At 43.4% G+C, this 18,761-nt stretch overlaps 1 protein-coding gene across 4 annotated transcripts in view; it reads right to left on the reverse strand.

Annotated features, from left to right (window-relative positions):
* WDR47 (WD repeat domain 47) overlaps nucleotides 1-17,604 on the reverse strand; it is a 33,407-nt gene extending 15,803 nt beyond the window's left edge. The window contains exons 1-7 of one of the 4 annotated variants that reach the window (XM_072128827.1): nucleotides 17,357-17,604; nucleotides 10,496-10,662; nucleotides 9,888-9,971; nucleotides 8,689-8,773; nucleotides 7,002-7,804; nucleotides 542-668; nucleotides 258-436 (exon numbers count right to left, since the gene is read on the reverse strand). In XM_072128827.1, coding sequence (XP_071984928.1) covers nucleotides 258-436; nucleotides 542-668; nucleotides 7,002-7,804; nucleotides 8,689-8,773; nucleotides 9,888-9,971; nucleotides 10,496-10,653 — 1,436 coding nt within the window. In that variant the 5' untranslated portion in view covers nucleotides 10,654-10,662; nucleotides 17,357-17,604. Of the gene's footprint in view, nucleotides 1-257; nucleotides 437-541; nucleotides 669-7,001; nucleotides 7,805-8,688; nucleotides 8,774-9,887; nucleotides 9,972-10,495; nucleotides 10,663-14,501; nucleotides 14,525-17,356 lie in introns of those variants that run through there. The other 3 variants (XM_072128826.1, XM_072128829.1, XM_072128828.1) reach the window with 3 other exon arrangements.
* Between the last annotated feature and the right edge of the window lie 1,157 nt (nucleotides 17,605-18,761).

The raw sequence follows: 18,761 nt of genomic DNA on the forward strand, positions 1-18,761 counted from the left end.
AAGGAGAAATGCTAAATACACAAGTAATACAAGTACAAGGATCCTACAAGCCAACTTTCAAATCACATGAGTTTTTTTTTTAACCCCAAGAAGAAGCAGCCATCTATTGAATTTCCATTTATCACCACTTTCCATATTCCAAATGCCATAACCTTTAATCTTTCTGTTGACAGAGAAGCGCGGGGGCTTGATTTCATGGCTTGTTCCACACAGGGTAGGCTTACCGAAATCCCCCCTCACAATCCCCCCTATTATACCTGTTAAGAAACTGTTCAGTGAGGTTTTGGGGGTGCTCAGTTTCTTCTATTTGGTTGACTCCCCCCTCAAACAGCATTTGCTGGTAGAGCTGCCTTTGTTGCTCCTTCTGTTCCAAGTGCTGCTGGTAACGCAACTTCTGGCGGTAATATTCCTCAAACTGCTCCGTAGATTCCCGCAGCTGAAAAACATCAAAGTCTGCAGCATGAGACTGCACTAGTCTCCGCTATGATGCAGGAATCCTCCAGGTCATGGAGTAATAAAACCCCTGAACAAGAAAACTTACCTCATTTCTCTCTGGTTTTCTTGGCTCCTCGCACGATGCTGCTGCTTGGAGATCGTTCTCAGGACTGATGTTTTGGCACAAGGTCTCGCTACTGCCTGGAATGTCTTTCTCCTGAGGAGTTTCACTTCTGTTTGGACAATAAGAAAGATGGATAATATGAAGACTTGCAGGATATTCCAACCATTGTCGGTGCTAATCTGTTACTGTGGCTCGCTGGACCCATCGCTCTGCTTACAGCTCCAAAACCCCCTTGTAAATATTGGGGCAGATTTATGAACACAAAAAAACAAAACACCTGTCTGTGGCACATGTATCAAGGTACGAGACAATTTTAGGGGGTGTGGCTTTGCAGGGAAAAGTTAATTACGCCAAGAATTATACTATTGCACTAGAATTTTGGCTCTGATTTCTGGTATAACTTAAGCCAACTAATTGGCGGTGCCAAGTACGACTAGACAGTCATATATTGCACCAGATTTAACACAAAACCTTTCATAGTCTAACTTTACAACACTTTTGATACATCTGCCCCATTTTGTTTTTCATGCTTGCTACCCTAGAGTGCTCACAGTCAGAATAATTTAAGGAGAATCTGTCATGCAAATGAACCTATCCAAAAGAAATACTTAATTAAAAACGTAGATTAAAAAGTATTGCCCTTATCCCTAAAAGGTTTCTTTCCATGGCCACAATGTTAAAAAAATGTTTGTAAACTTATATGCAACACAGCTGATGAGAGTCCACTGATGGACTGGGGTCCGGTAAATGCAGTGTCCCCTGCCTCCCTGTTCCTGATTAACAGGTCCTACGGCTAGAGAGCTGTTACATCATTGGGTACTTAATGTGTGACCAGGGTGATATCCAAGGTCCCGCTACATTTGCACGCCCCCACTGATGCCAGGTAAAATAAGATAAAAAGGAGATTTCTGGGGACGTAAACAATTTTTAGCTTAACCCCTTAAGGACGCAGGGTTTTTCGGCTCATTTCTCGCTCTCCAACTTCAAAAATCCATAACTTTTTCATTTTTATGTGTACAGTCCTGTGTGAGGGCTTATTTTGTGCGTAACAAATTTTACTTTCCCGTAATGTTATTTATTTTAACATGCCGTGTACTGCGAAGGTGAAAAAAAAATTCCAAATGTGGAAAAATTGAAAAAAAACCGCACGTGCGTCACGTTCTTGTGGGCTCAGTTTTTACGACTTTCACTCTTCGCTCCAAATAACACGCCTACTTTATTCTTTGGTTCGGTGCGATCGCGATGATACCAAATTTATATAGGTTTTATTGTGTTTTAATACATTTTCAAAAATTAAATGAATGTGTACAAAAAAGAAAAAAAATTTTTTGCCATCTTCTGACGCTAATAACTTTTTCATACTTTGGCGCACGGAGATGTGTGATGTGTCTTTTTTTGCGAAATGAGGCGACGTTTTCATTGCTACCATTTTGAGGTCTGTGCGACATTTTGATCATTTTTTAGTTCATTTTTTAGGTTATGTAAAAAGGTGTAAAAGTCGCATTTCGGACATTTGGGCGCCATTTCCCGCCTCGGAGGTCACCGCCGCCCGTAACCGTTTTTATATTTTGATAGATCGGGCATTTTGGGACGCGGCGATACCCAATGTGTCTGTGATTTTTACTGTTTATTATGTTTTATATCCGTTCTAGGGAAAGGGGGGTGATTTGAACTTTTAATATTTTATTAATTTTTTTTATTTTTTAAACTTTTTTTTTCACTATTTTTTAGACCATCTAGGGTACATTAACCCTAGATACTCAGATCGCTCCTACCATATACTGCAATACTACAGTATTTTTGCAGGTCATACATTACAATGAGCCACTGGCTCATTGTAACGAACCTGCATAAGCCATGTAGCCTCGTGTCAAAAGAAGACCCGAGGCTACCATGGTAACCGATCGCCGCCCCCCAATGACGTTCGGGGGCGTGGCGATCTTAAAAAAGATGGCGGCGCCCGCGCGCCGCCGTCTTTTAAACGCCGGTGGCGACTTTGCCGCCGGCGTTGAGAGGGTTAATAGCCGCGATCGGTGCAAGCACCGACTGCGGTTATTAGCGGTGGGGGTTTTCTGCAAAATGCAAAAACCCCCACCTTTGTATGAAGAGGACTCAGCCCGTGAGCCCTCTTCATACATTCCCTTATACCTTTGCGCCGTAGAGCTACGGCGCAGATCGTTAAGGGGTTAAAGGAGGGCATCAGTTAATAGAGCTCTATGGGAACCCGTCACTAGCGGTATATGTGAAAATGTGATGACAGGTTCTCTTTAAGCATCAGGCGCTGTACTGTACACTGGTGTACTGTACACTGGAAATTGGGGTATTCATGAGGGGGCGGTCCGAGGTGCAGGCTCTTCCCTGCACCGCCCTGCCTATCCATAGGCCAGAGGTGACTGCGCGTCATGTGGCAGTCACCGCCCCCTCATGTCTCTAGCATACAGCGCAGCAGTGTTTGTTAGCGTTATCGGAGGTTTACGACTGTTTTAGCACTAAAGTAAGCAGCTCCTAGTGCTGTTTGAGGGTGACAGGTCCTCTCTAAACACCATAAAATGATGATTGGAATTTATTATTATAAAGAAGAGAACTATCCATCCTTCGTACATGATTATCTCACTTGTGTGTCCAATTTCCATGTGGACTTGATAGACTGGATTCTTTGGAATCATTTGCAACCAATATTTTAAGAAAGACATATATTGTGAGCATCAGCATTGTGGAAAGATACATGTTAAAAACATCGGCATTGCAACAAGACATTGGGGCAAATTTACTTACCCGGTCCATTCGCGTTCCAGCGGCGGCTTCTCCGCTCTGGATTCGGGTCCGGCCGGGATTTAATAAGGTAGTTCTTCCGCCGTCCACCAGGTGGCGCTGCTGCGCTGAAAGTAAACTCATCGCGCCGGAATGCACCGAGCTGGACCAGGTGAAGGTAAGCGGTCCTTATGCGACACATTTTCGGTTTTTAAATGCGGCGGTTTTTCCGAATACGTCGGGTTTTCGTTCGGCCACGCCCCCCGATTTCCGTCGCGCGCATGCCAGCGCCGATGCGCCACAATCCGATCGCGTGCGCCGAAATCCCGGGGCAATTTAAGTACAAGCGGCGCAAAACGGAAATATTCGGGTAACACGTCGGGAAAACGCGAATCGGGCCCTTAATAAATGACCCCCATTGTCTTTATTACAACCATTATTTAGAACGGGACACTTATAGTCACAGTCCGGAACGGGACACCTACTTTTAAACAGCATGTTACTGCTTAGTGGTGGAATCTCTCTAAATAATAGGAAGTGCAAGACCATTATAAGAAAGATAAGAAAAAAAATATAATCATTCCGCTCTCTGAACATCCTAAGGATACCCATATGATGTGTTTTATCATTACCTTCTATTTTATAATTGGTAGAGGGGAGCACTTGGGCCCTTTAGTGTCACTCTGGTTTTTGCCCAGCCTGCGATCTTCAAAAAAGTAATTAAAAGACTCATCTATATGGTCCACATGATGCCATTTTTTATGTGTGTTCTATGGTTTATGTATTTTATTTAGTGATATATACAGCTTTTTTAACATATTTAAACGTATTCCCTTATTTTTGTTTTTATATCTAGTAATAATTTTATAAAATATTTTGGTGTACAGTGTGAATTGGTGCTAGGTGTTGACTTTCAATTTTGGACTTTTTTTGGTTGACCATTACAGACAGGAATAACACCTGTATAACACCTAAAGCACATCAAGTGTCCTAACGTTCTATCATATATTTGAGATAATTTCAAATTATTTTCAATGCAACATTAGCACACAGGGCAATGGGGTGTGGAGCACAAAGGAAAATGCTACCCCCTCATTCCACACCTGTCAACACAAAACACACTGGGGCAGACGCGATTCACTAAGGTTGTGCGTCCAATTTCCTGCACCTGTCGGAGTTCCGCCGGAATTCTCCTTCTTCCTGGTGGATGTGAGTGCTTGATCCTGGTGGATGTGAGTGCTTGATCCTGGTGGATGTGAGTGCTTGATCTTGCGACACAATTTCGTTTTTAAACTCCGCGGTTTGTCCGACGGCTCCCCCCCCGTTTTCTGTTGCATGCAAGCCGGCACCAATGCACCACAATCCAATCACGTGCGCCAATATTCGGGAAACCCAACAGAATCGCGGTCTGCGGACCCTTAGTAAATGAGCCCCATTGTCTCCATACTTATGAAATTCATCATATATTTCACTATCAAATGCACTGTTCAATAACACATCCTCAAAGCCAGTCCTCTGCATCAGTTGGCTCCTGGTTATGCTGAAGACTGGCTGTGGTTCTTCTAGCATGGTAAATTACATGTGCCCAGAGGTCACCATAACATCTCTACAGTCAAGTTTAAGCTTTGAATAAAAGTCCCATACATATTTATACGCTTGAGACTTTTCCCTCTAGTTCAGTAGAGCTGTGAACAGCTGTAATAGGATCACACAGTAATGTATTGGTGCACTGCTGTTTAATCCAATACCAAAGCTGTCTAATGATCAGAGCTGTGAGGGGAGGACTTAGGCTCCCAATCCATCATTCAGAACCACATCAGGGCTATGATGGAGAGTGACAATACAAGAATCTGCTGAAAGCACATTGTGGGGTAAGTAGCCTTTTCCACTGTGTGCTATATTGTATGGAAGCAAGCTGGGTGCCGGACTGGGAATTGGATAAACATCCACCCTAGTCTTTAATCATTTATATCAAATAAAGATTATATTTTAAATATACCAATTTAAAGGAAACCTACCATTTCAAATGGTAGGGGTAAGCTGTAAACACCGAGCACCAGCTCAGGGTGAGCTGGTGCCGGTGCTTAGTTTCGTTAGTGTTAAAACCGCGGTATCGCGGTTTTAACACTTTTTAAACTTTATAGCAGAAGCCGCTTTGGCGCTGCGCGCGACCGTGCACGCGCAACGCCTGCGGCATTTCCTATGTAGGCGCGCGCACGATCGTGCGCACGCAGCGCCGAAGCAGTTTCTGCTATAAAGTTTAAAAAGTGTTAAAACCGCGATACCGCGGTTTTAACACTAACGAAACTAAGCACCGGCACCAGCTCACCCTGAGCTGGTGCTCGGTGTTTACAGCTTAAACCTACCATTTGAAATGGTAGGTTTCCTTTAACTCTCAGTGTATTATTTAATTACAGAACTAAAAAACACATACCCTTAAAAATGGGTAAAAGGACTCTTTAATAATGCTAAAAGTAGTATTTTCACTGTCGGTAAAACTCATTATGCAACCCCTGCTTATGCCTGTACACCAACACTTGGCTCAGTAGGTGAACAGACACAGATTAAGGCTACATTCACACAGCCGTTGGGGGACGTATATACGGCTGCTGTGTACATGTCCCCCATTGGCCGACAATGGGCGCACACGTGTCGCACCGTACTGTTCCGTACCCGGGGAAAAGATAGGACATGTCCCATCTTTTCCCCGTTATACGGCGCTGTGTATCTCTATGGAGAGGGACTGGGGCGAGCAGTGCTCACCCTCTCCCGTGTTGATCTGAAAGTAGCCTTAAGTTGTGAACACATGCCAAAATATTGTTAAAAGGGAATTCAGAGTTTTATAATTCATCATTTATCTATAGGAGATGCGACCATGCCTCTTCACAGGCCAGTCATGTTTATTCATGATGTGGCCTGGTTGCAGCTTATTTGCATACAAGTCAAGGAGTTGAGCTGCAACACCAAACACGCCCAAACACTACAGAACAGTGCGCATGGTAGCAGAGGTTGCAGTAACAATTTTCCAGAAGGGTAATATTACTCCTTTCACTATTTTTGGGAGTATTTTTAGCCGAGGAGGAGTATGAAATTTTCATTAATACAAATATTTAACTCATAGCCATATATAATGTTAATATCTGATGATGTTATCAGACCCCTGTCACAGTAATGGATCAGGCTGTCCATGAGAGAGCCTGGAGCCTGCCGATGGCTTTGTGCACAGAAATGGTGGCCGCCATGGCACACAGCATGGGAATACACTGCATGTATGGAGGGGTTCGGGGTACTTACCTGGGAGCTACACCCTCTGACCAAGACATATCACATGGTAGAGAGGCAGCCAATATTGTGAATATTACACAACTTCGTATATAGAGTACATGAATGCCCACACTAAATGCATGTATAAAGTTTAAGCATGAATCTCCAAGCAACCTTCAGAAATAAAATGCAAAGTAGTTGTGTCCCTCATTACGGTTATTGCTGGAAATCCCAGCCGTTAAGCACTTCTATACATTGAAAATTTGCCTGGAATTTTTTTGGACATAATTTACATGAAACATAAGTATGGCTCCTAAAAGTTTTTTTTTTTCGAAATCAAATAGAGCAAAAAAAAAAAACTTGTGGTAAATTGTTATTGATCCACTAAACTTTCTACAGAATACATCTCTGCTTGTTTGACAAATACCTTTCAGAAGATTCTTCATAGATACTGTGACAGTCCGAGCTCTCCAACATTAAGCTGCGACTGAGGTTCTGTACTCCGGGGTAATGAAAGTTAGCAAATGAATGGGACATAGGGGAAGTTTTATTTCCAGGTTCCACTGTCCTTTTGTCATGACCACTCAGCCCACACGTGAGACCATCCAAGGCTGGGTTCAAAGAGCGTGACATATATGCGTCAGCAGACTGTGGCCGTCTCATAGGAGAGGAAGGGTACGGAGATAGTTTGCTGATGAGTGGGGTGAGGAGGTCGGCATAGCCTGCTTTACTGGGCTTCATAAGTTTGTCAACATGAATATTCAGAGTCTTCTGTTCAAAAGCACAAGAAAACACACTAGGAGGCAAGTTCTGAAGCCACGATAAGAGACTTAAGTCGAGATCGTCACATCCGTTGCCACAGAGAAGGTCAATTCCAAGCAGGACCTCACTTTCTGTAATCTCTTCTCCCGTGGCCTTACTCTGACAGAACTCAACACAACACTCATATAGCAGGCCTTTCATGATGAGCTGAAACAAGCGGTTATTACTGGCTTTAAAACCGGCCTCGCTTAGTTTGCGATCTGCAGGAATAAATTCGGCTACCATGGCGCAGGCCTCCTCAAAGCAGTGCACCCGAGCTGTACTTGGATTCCAGTCCTTGAACTCGGCATGGTTTGTCAGCCTCGGCAGGGTGAGCAATAGACATAACTTGCTGTAATCGTCCTTCGAGGAGCAGTACTCTTCCAGGGCATGGAGACACTTCACAGCTTCTTGCATCGTGAATTCCAGCTGTGTGAAAAGAAAAAAAATTTTTTTTTATAATTCTGGCTCGGTCACATCTCTATGGAATAAATAACACATTAGTTTCGTAATTACTAGTGTTATTTATATATATATTTTTTCTTCCCAAGTCATTTTTATAATGAGAAAACACTGTAGCCACATTTTAATTCCCACTGTGGGCCTTGGTTTTCCATGACATACTGGTATGACATGAAGCAGGACAGGGTTAATTCAAAATGTGTGAATTGCAACTATTACGAGTCTACAGCCAAAAATATCAAACAATGCAGACGGGGAGGTTTTATTGAACCTCGGCACATTTAAAGGAGATCCCCAGAGACAAGAAACACATGACTAAGTAATGCAGCAGACGGGTAACTAGAGGAAGAAACCCGATCACTGGAAACTCTGAGACATCCATGAGGCTGGAAACTTCTGCTCCCTGCAGATGTCATTATTGTATTTCATGTAGTAGCCTCTCTAAGTCGGGGCTAGCCACAGAAGAAACATTAGGCTTGTTCGGATCAGTGTCTGGGACAGTGGTAGATAATTTTGCAAACAAGCAACATCCAATCACAATGACTGTCCATGTGGGAAATCATTCACACTTCTGCCTTCATTCTTCTCATGATTAATATCTAGGTACATCAGCGTAATAGTCACAGAAAAATCACTGATTATTGAAACTCTACAGGAGGAAAATTGCATGAATCAACATGGCAAGCAAGAGGTTAAAAACCATCCTCAAATATTTTATTGAATTGCTTCTATTTCGTTATAACAATAATACATAATACATTTTATTGTTATGGCGTACAAGAAGGCTCAACAGAAATGATAAAAAGAGCCAAGACGTTACCCATGGGCGGTTCAATGCATTTATATCTTACATGCTGCGGCTCCTCTTCTGCTGACATGGCATTGTTCACACACAGCGCTTCCAAAAACTTCTGCTTTAGAATTATGTACCGGAACCTGAAGAGATCAAAACATCCATATTTACATATCCTATTAAATGTAAAAATATTTCTTAATAGTAGGTACAGTAATCTACTTTATACACAAAATCAATAAATAGTGCAATTGCTATACGATTAGATAATCCCATATTAGTCCCACAGAGGGAAATTCACATTGTCACAGCAGCAGAGAGAGTACAGTACAAACAATGACAAAACATTAATATTAGAGATAAACAAAAAGAAGAAATGATAAAAGAGACAAAAAGCAATGATCAGCAGTTTGGTATTCAGGGGCAGCTGTTTGGGCCTTGTTAGTTGAACAGACTGATGTCAGTGGGGAGGAATGACTTCTGATAACGCTCCCTCTCACACTTGGGGTGAAGCAGTCGGTCACTGAAGGTGCTCCCCAATGCCACCAGTCTCATGCACGGGATGGGAGCTATTCTTCAGAATAGATTTCCCCTTACACAATGTCCTCCTCTCAGCCACCACCTGCACAGTGTCCGAGGACCCCCAGGACAGAGATGGCTTTCCTAATCAGTTTGTCTGCTCCTCTCCTTAGCTGAGATGCTGCTTCCCCTACAGACTACACCAAAGAAGATGGCTGATGCCACTACAGAGGTGAAGAAGGTCTTAAGAAGAGCCCCCTGCACTTCAAATGCCCTCAGCCTCCTCAGCAGGTATAGCCTGATCTGTCCCTTCCCGTGAGGTGCCTTTATGTTCTCTGCCCAATCCAGTTTATTGTTGAGGACACCCAAGTACTTATAGGACTTCACTACCTCAATGTCCATCCTCTGGATGACCACTGGTTGAGAAGGAGGACTGCACTTACAGAAGTCCATGACTATCTCCTTGGTCTTCACAGCAATTACCCTAAGGTGGTTTTGCTGGCACCAGTCCACAAATTTACAAATCAATTCTCTGTACTCTCTCTCGGTCTCAGTAATGAGGCCTACAATATCAGAGACATCAGAGAACTTCTGGAGGTAGCAGCTACCTGAATTGTACCAGAAGTCTACTGTGTACAACGTGAAAAGGAAGGGAGCCAGGACTGTACCTTGAGGTGCACCTGTACCACAGTGTCCAACACACACAGCGCATGTGTAGATACAGACAGATTGATTTACCTTTTTCGGTCAAATTTGTCCATGCATTCAAGTGGTTGGATAAATTGAAGGACTTCATCCCACTGACCATCTAGGATTAACTGTCTGTAAAACAAGAAAATAGTCAGAATAACTATAGAAATAATAGAATAACAATAGAAAATTGGCAGACACATTACCATTTTCCACCATACATTCAACAGCTTATTACAGACAGACACTCTCTATACGGAAAAATTTTAGATAATTTTATTTTATGGATTCTATATCTACTGATATCTACAGTTAACTTGCTTTTGGATAAAAAAGCCTATGGGTGCGGTCACACATGGCGCTAGCGTTGTCTTGGCCTCGCTTAGAGGACACAGGAGAACTCAGCCCCGTCCACCTACGTCCTGTGTTATGTATTGGGGTCGTGGCTTCTAAAGGCAACATACAACTAAGGGATCTATAAACACTTTTACATCAGAGTGTATGTGTGCAGCATATATAACACAAAGTAAAAGAAAGCTAACGAGTTGCACTTGTAATTCTAGGGTCTCAAAGCAAATCCCATATGATGTCAATATCCAATGGGCAAACATTGAAATATGAAAACAAGAAAGGTTTCCTTGCATATTACGACGTACCTAAGAAAAAGCATGTCATCAGAGTACAGCCCATTTATCACCCCGCTCTCCTTCTCCAGGGCCAACATACTGATGTGCAGCTTCTTGGCATTGAGGAAATCCAAAATCAACTTTGTGATCTCTACTTCTTTGACATTTACAGTTTCTTCCGCCGTCATTGTGGTGGCCTGAAAAGAGGAAAAACGTTTTTTTCACTTAAGAGAAAACTCAGTGGTTATGTAAAAATATATAAAAACAGATTTTTCTGGAAAGCAGCGATCATAACAGCGATGCCTCCTGCGCTCTGCAGATCTATGTAAGCACTGATGTAATACAGTTTTAAATGCCTTGGAACATTCCAGATACACAACATTATTCCCTACAGAGATCTGTGTCACTTCCACTCTCTTTACACTAACCCTTTAGTGTCAGGGCCAGCACCAACACTGGGCATACCCGGGCAAGTGCCAGGGCTGTACATAAGGAACCCATGGATGTATCTAATGAATCCATAGGGGGCTGTTTGGTATGATAAACTAGCTAGTTTCTGAAATGCATCCACCTGAGTTCACTGCGTAGGGGCCTAATGAGGCTATGTTGTCCAGGGGCTACTGAAACCTGAAGCCGGCACTGCTCACTGTATATTCTTCTATGTGATCCCTCAGGAGCAGATAGGATTATTCTTCTCCTGGCATTCTGTACATACAGATAGTGGCTGGGGATTCATTGCAATATAAAGGAGGCCATTATACAAGGAAAACTACTCCTATTGGACCAAGTGATGACTACTGAGACCAAGTTCACACCATTTAGCAGAAAAGAACTGCACTAGTCCACCTTATATTTTTTCTGAAGGTGTAGTGGAACTTACCCTTACATCCTATTGTGAATGGAAGACCTTCTGTTCGCCCTTCATTTATGTTTTGCACTTTTGCAACCAAGAGCATCATGGAAACCCATGACTCCGGTGTGAACTGGGCTTTAGGTCCTGTGTCCCTGTGCTCTCAATCAATTCAAGGGATAGCACACAAGACGAATGTATTTCTATGGACTGTGTGTGAGACCGTCATCCGACCTGCAAAACTCAAACCAGCTCCTATTCCTGGCTGTGGCTCAACCAGTATTTATTGCAGTTGTTGTCGTAAACAGGTTGCCTAGGCTGGGTTCACGCCACATTTTACATCATAACCCCCTCGGCAGGAGGAAGGAACAGTGATGTCCCTGTCCATATTAGGACAGGGACATCACTGGGGGAACACTTCTTCATCATTGATGTACACTCCTCCACCCTATTATAGCCCTACAGTGGGATATGTCTGTGCCATACACCGTGAGGACACGTCTGAATCCTCCTGAAGTGTCCTTACATATGACAAATAACGTGGTTAGCGGGGATCACATTATACATGATCCCTACTGGTTTTATATACAGATCACATGGAATAGTGATCTAATAGCAACAGACCATAAGATAATGGTTACCATTGATCTACACATACAGACATGTAGAGAGGATGCACACAGCATATTTCCTCCATACCTATTAACCCCCTCAGCTAAGGGAATCCCAGTGATATCATCAATAACATCACTGGATCCCCTGAATGTTTATGCACTTATGTGACAGGCGACTGATTTTATTGGCCCTCTGTGACAGTTAAGGTGCTACAGGTCAAGTGACTGGAGAATCATTGGCCCACACGGAGTTACCAAGGTCCGATCAGATGACCTTCCATTGGGGCCACAAGCTGCTGTTAACAACTTAATGTTATGGGGATGTCAACTTTTAGCAATTTTCCAATGTACTTTCTGTATGAATTCCTCACGGTTTTCTAGATCTCTGCTTGTATCATTACTATTATTATTATGTAGAAAGCTTCTATGTTTATTTCCAGTGGATAGAAATCTGTTCATGGTCAAGTGATGTCACACAGGTGCATGAGCCGTTAGTATGACACAACTCTGATTACTCTCCGTGATAATAATGGATCGTGTACCTGCGTGCATCACATGCCTATGGACAAATTTCTATCCAGTAGAAAAACATAGAAGCTTTCTATAGCAGGACAGCAAGCAGAGATCTATTAAACTAAGGAATTGGTACAAAAAGTATATTATAACAACCCCTTTAAGTTCACAAGGTCACATTTCCTCTTCCTAAGTGCTTGCCTTCGCCCATTTTGTTATACCCCCACATTATCTTATGGATTTTTTAAAGATTTTCAATAAAGAATATGAAGTTTTTATACTGGGATTCACACATTTTTTCATGTTGTCTATAATCAGTCAGATATTCCAAGCAGCCTGTTTTTTCATTTGACACTATGGTAGCAGATATTATGAGAACTAGCTTCTAGCTTTTCGGGACAGGGATTTACACCTCCTGCCGTACTGGAGTCGGGCAGGATTTACTCTCTACGTTGGGTCAATAGGCAACAGTGTTACGTTTTTTCCCCTTCCTCTGGATAAGCGCTGTAGGATGGACCTGTGTTTTTTATTCAATCTTATCTACTATAATAAAATGGTATGCACTATTTGAGTGCCGTAAAAACTACTAAAGTTTATAAGAGAAACTATAAAGGCCAAAAATATTAAACTGAAACCACTAAATGGTTAAAGCCGGCGTCCTGTACCATATGATTATATGCTAGTTATACAGCACAGGGACACCACCTATGGTGTCTGACAGCCGCACACGCCCCGCCGCTGCTACAATACATTTATGTAGCGTCTCTACCTGGGTGTGAACACGGGGAGAACCACTTGTGCTGCACATTAGTGGCTCTATCACAGATCAAACTTGTAAGTAAAGGTGGGAAAAAGGATTAACTGATTCCCTGCCAAATAACCTCAGAGCAAGATAAAGTTTACAGAAGTTATATCAGAGCGGCAGAAATGTAGGATCAAAACTTGGCAATAGACTGAATGGCGAGTTCACTACACAGCCATCCCCTGCAGCGCCAATTAAGATGAATGAGGGGGCAATGTCCGTGCCACTACAGCTATACAGCCCCCCCGTTGTCAGTAATGGTGGTGGTTCCAGCAGTCAGACCCCTATTTGACCAGCAAGTTATGACCTTTCTTGTAGATAGAACTTGTTCTAGCGTCCAGGTATTGTTCACAATCTTATGTCACGGTGCCCTGGAAAAGAGTCTGTCTCACCTTACAGTAGTTTTATACAGTTCCATACATAGAAATAGGGCTGTTTCTGTGGCATGTCCATAGAAAAGTTAATATAATACAAAGAGTTCTTACCATTGAAGGGTACATCCACATGGTCATGTGCTCGATCAGACCGGATCCCAGGTGAGCACAGGGTATGGTGGAGGAACGGCGAGTGCTTTTCCAAAACTTTGGGACATTGCAGCCCAACTCTGTCACATTGCAGTGAGATACCATGTGCTCAACACAGTCACCGGGAGCCATAGAAGGATATGGGGGCCATGATATGGTCACAAATCATATGACCAGATGACCGCTTCCAGTACGACCATGTGAATGAACCCTAATGTTTATTCTACGATTGTATGCCTTCGGGCATCTGTTTGAAGAGTAATACTTCATGTGGGCTACCAAAGCGATAGGTGAGTGCATTCTACCTCCATAGCCAGCAAATGTAAAATCTAGCATCGCTGTATAATTGTATTCCACAATAATAACAATCAACGGATATAATGTATACATGTTATATTGAAATGAGCCTGGTAGCCCTGGCCATTTACACTAGAAAAAAAAGGATTCTACAATCTAAGGGTGATGCCACAAATGGCGTTTTTGGTTCATTTTTCCCAATTATCTTAATAGATAAACAGGTTGTAAGCAGCCAAATATGGACTGAAAACCGATGTTTAAAAACGGACCAAAAACGCCATGTGAGGCATCACCCTAACAGCAGCAGATTTCCTACTTGCAGAAATCAATAAGTGTCCCCTCATTTTTCTTTATTTTGCTAAAATCCCCCAAGTTTAACCAGCATTGTGTAAGTCACTTTATAAGCTTTCCAAAAATAACTTTCTTGTTCCCCTACCTATTTTATAGAAATTTTAAATTTTTCGAGCTTCCTGGTGCAGCAGGCGCTATGTCTGCTGTTGGGTTTCAGGTCTTGTATAGAGGAAAGCTGCTGTTTGATACTGGATGGTATAGGAAGAAAAACACTGGTGAAGAAGATTTTCTCTAAAATGAGAGATTGGAAGCAAAACAGGGAAGGTACATCTGAAAAGTACCCAGTACAACTCTTATTTGTGGGGGAGTTATGAGATGGTATACTACCTTTTTAAGGCTAAAGGGGGCTAGAACGTATCACGTATATCTCAGTCTAGCTCCTTCCCACTAAAAGTCGGAGGAAAAGCGAATATTGGCAGCAGCTAGTGATTGGCTGCTGCCAATGTTCCAGGTGCCCCTCGAGTGACACAACTATCCATATTTGATCAGAAACATCACCAGGGAATGGATGCAGGAGGCCAGGGATGGATGCCATACAGTTTCATCTGTCCCGGATAAGCCATTTTGGGTTCTGCTGAACATATTCTGCTCCTTCAAACTTTTGCTTTCTTTTTTATCCAGTTTTTCTTGCTGGATGCAACATATACTGTACAAATAAACGCAAATAGGATGCCACCACCTCCCACTATATGTCTATGGATACGTTCAGTGTATAAGCTGGGGTCTTTCCTGACATATGCACCAATTGTGTGGAAAATACAGGCTCCGTTTACGATTGGGAGTTCACCAGCTAGGATTTAAAATGCAATATGGAAAGGAATAATCCCATCCACTTCATACACATTACCTTATCTTAGTGTTACAATATGTGAGGTGCAGGAAGTCTCAGGTCCACACATATTACTATGTGACATTCTGTAAGAAGTGACAGCACAGGCCTCAGCTATGTTGTCCTGTTATCCATGCAACAGAGACAGAGTATACAAGCAGCACAATGGAAGCCTTGCCAATGGAAACATGAGAACAACTACAAAAGATGCCGCTCTGTCCCTGCTGACTAAAAAATATAGTGCAGATAAAAGAGCATAGCACCATTGAGGGTCCGAATCGCAGGATTCTTATCCAGAAGCCCCACACATACTTCTAAGCCTTCCTGCAAACAAACGTGCCATGCTCCCGGGCTGAAAACAGATTATCCCTGGTCCGTTTTTGCGCCCCGTATGTCATCAGTGTGTGATCTGTTTTTGAGCAATATGTCTGCAAAAACAGTCTGTGTGTCATCCAATTTTTAAAATGCATACACAAAAAAATAGAATCAGTCCACCCCTTTAACCCCCTGTAAACATAGTGCACACATTATATTACACTCACTAAAATATACAACTTAATAAATAAATTTAAAAAGCAGATTTACTAAAATGAGGGCGATTCCTGCTCCCTGCAGCTGTACTGGAAGGATCTCTGGCTCTGGATGACTGCCCACTATCTGGTATGTTATGATGCCACTGTCTGTCACCCTGTAGTGAATGCTGCCACCAGACCCTGGTGAGATGCAGCTCCGGGCACACATCTGAGGCGCACAGAGATGCTGCTTTTCACCGGCACAGGGAGGGGGAGGCTAATTTGCACATTGTGCCATAAATAATTGAACAGACTGACTCTCCCATCTGGATAGGAGGTTCCATCCCAATCCTATTCTTGGAGCGGAACAATACAAACTCAGTCCGAGAGCCGTCCTGAGATCTTCAATCACATGCAACAAAGGAAATGACCCTCTGTCTGGATCCTTTTCCCTGCCAGAGAAGGCATAAGGGGTGGGTGGGCTACATCTCTCAGCTGCCGCTCCCCCATCACTCCCATGGTGGAGGCGTGCTCACTATCTGGCAGACAGGCCCCTCATCCTACTGCTTACATAAGCAACAGCAGCTCACTATTTGGCAGCTCAGTCACTCCCTAGATTGCAATAGAGAAAATAAGCTGCAGAAAGAGTTAAATATGAAAGAAGACTAAAATATGATCTTTATAAAGGTAGAGAATCAACACGCTTTCTAGGTCTCGTGATATGTACCAGCTGGTAAGGGGGCATCAGACATGTAGCCGCCCAATAACAACCTAACTGTAACAATCAGCAAAACTCATCATTCATGGGGGGAAACAGATTTATATTCAGCATATGGGTGTATAAATATCTAGCATCTGGTAGTCCACTGGGAGAACACCTTTATATGTGAGCAATAACAGGAATGGCACTACTCCTTTATCAACAGGATTTGTCCTGTTGGGGGGCAACAGGGTTATTACTAGAGACAGGAATATTTGTTTGAATTTAACAACATTGTAGAAAACGTCTCATAAGGCAATTCCTTTCCCTAAAGGATGTTTTGGGGAGAATGCTACATGTAATAATGCCACTATATACACTTTATGTGGGTATTACATGGCAGCGGGTGGGCTGATCCAATGGAGACCTTCTACAAAGCTCCTGACCTCTTTAGTGCTGCTCAGAGATGAACATAACCTTTGACATGAGGGCCCTTTGCTTGAAGTGGAACAGAAAATGAAAAGTGACTTGTGCCCGGGGTTAGGCTCTGTTCACACCACGGTGACAGCAGTGACTGACACCAGAGGGGCCCAATGGGCCCCAGTGACTAGCATGCGTATCACTGTATGACTGGGAGTGTGTCCCCAGCCTTACACATAAAGGGGATTAAAGGATCTCCTGTATGTGAAGGGGACACCATTCATTTCTATAGGACTAATGAGGACTTCTCCAGCAGTCCCACATAGACAACACTCACCCCCTGCCCAGTGATCCCTACAGCTTCACTCTCTATCACATACATAAGGGATGTAACTGTGAAATAATCCTTCTGATGAGAGACATCATCAGCGGGATCTCACAGCTGACATGCCGGTGTCATGGATGCAGCCTCCTGGTACCTGCTCTCCTGGTACCTGCTCTCCCGGTCCGGTGTCCGTGTGATGGCAGCTGGAGGCCGGTATTAGGCAGTGTAACCCCCGGTGCACGGGCCGCACCACCCTGTGTCTCTGCGTCTCTTTTCTCTCAGGTTGCGGTTGTCAAGCGGCTCCGTCGGTAACCAATCACAATGAGCTGTGAGAGGACCCCGGGCAGAGGCGCCCGCAGATTTGCCTGAGAGGGTGTGGTACACATGATGGGGATGTGAGAGGAGGAGGCTCATGTGACCGCACGGGCTGTGGAGCACTAGCAGTGATACAGACATTATGGATAGATGTGAATCCAGTCTGATGTTCCCGGTTTGGACTGGGTCTCAAAAGTGGCCCTGACAAATACACCCCATCAGCCGGAACACAATATGTCCCATTACCCAGTAGTCATTATTAGACTTATCACTAATAATAGTATATGAGGGGTAAACAATAGGGAACACGGGGGACATTTATCATAAGTATCTGAGGTAAAACTGTTCTTATTGTCCATGGAAACCAATCAGAGCTCAGCTTTAATTTTATAAACAGCTGTAGGAAAATGAAAGCTGAGCTCTGATTGGCTGCTACTAATGATGGGAATTCTAGTTCTTCTTAGTGAGCTGGCTCATAAGGTTCCTGAACGGCTCCCTATTAAATATATAATAGGGAGCTGCAGGCCTGTCAATCACCCCACAGCAGTGCTGAAGCTGGAGGAACCCCGGTAACATAGCAAATATGAAGCTTAAAGAGCCCTACTAACATAGCAGAGCTGAAGCTTGAGGAACCCTGGTAACATAGCAGTGCTGAAGCTGGAGTTACCCTGGTAACATAGCAAATATGAAGCTGAAGGAACCCCAGTAACATAGCAGAGCTGAAGCTGGAGGAACCCTGGTAACATAGCAGAGCTGAAGCTGGGGAAACCCCAGTAACATAGCAAATATGAAGATGGAGGAACCCCAGTAACATAGCAGAGCTGAAGCTGGAGGTACCCTGGTAACATAGGAGAGCTGAAGCTGGAGGAACCCTGGCAACATAGCAAATATGAAGCTGAACTAACCCCAGTAAACCCCAGTAGCATATCAAAGCTGAAGCTGGGGGATCCCCAGTAACATAGCAGAGCTGAAGCTGGGGGAAAACCAGTAACATTAAAAATATGAAGATGGAGGAACCCCAGTAACATAGCAGAGCTGAAGTTGGAGGAACCCCAACAACATTGCAGAGCTGAAGCTGAAGGAATGGGCCATAATACTCACAAACGATGTGCGGGAATAATCTACAATTGCATTTACAGTGAGTATGGAAAGTATTCAGACCCCTTTAAAATTTCCCCACTTTGTTTAATTGCAGCCAATAGGTAAGATCAAAAAGGTTCACTGCTGCAGAAGTTTGAGACGAC

This window comes from Engystomops pustulosus, chromosome 10, assembly GCF_040894005.1.
Source record: "Engystomops pustulosus chromosome 10, aEngPut4.maternal, whole genome shotgun sequence".
Taxonomy (NCBI): Eukaryota; Metazoa; Chordata; class Amphibia; order Anura; family Leptodactylidae; genus Engystomops; species Engystomops pustulosus.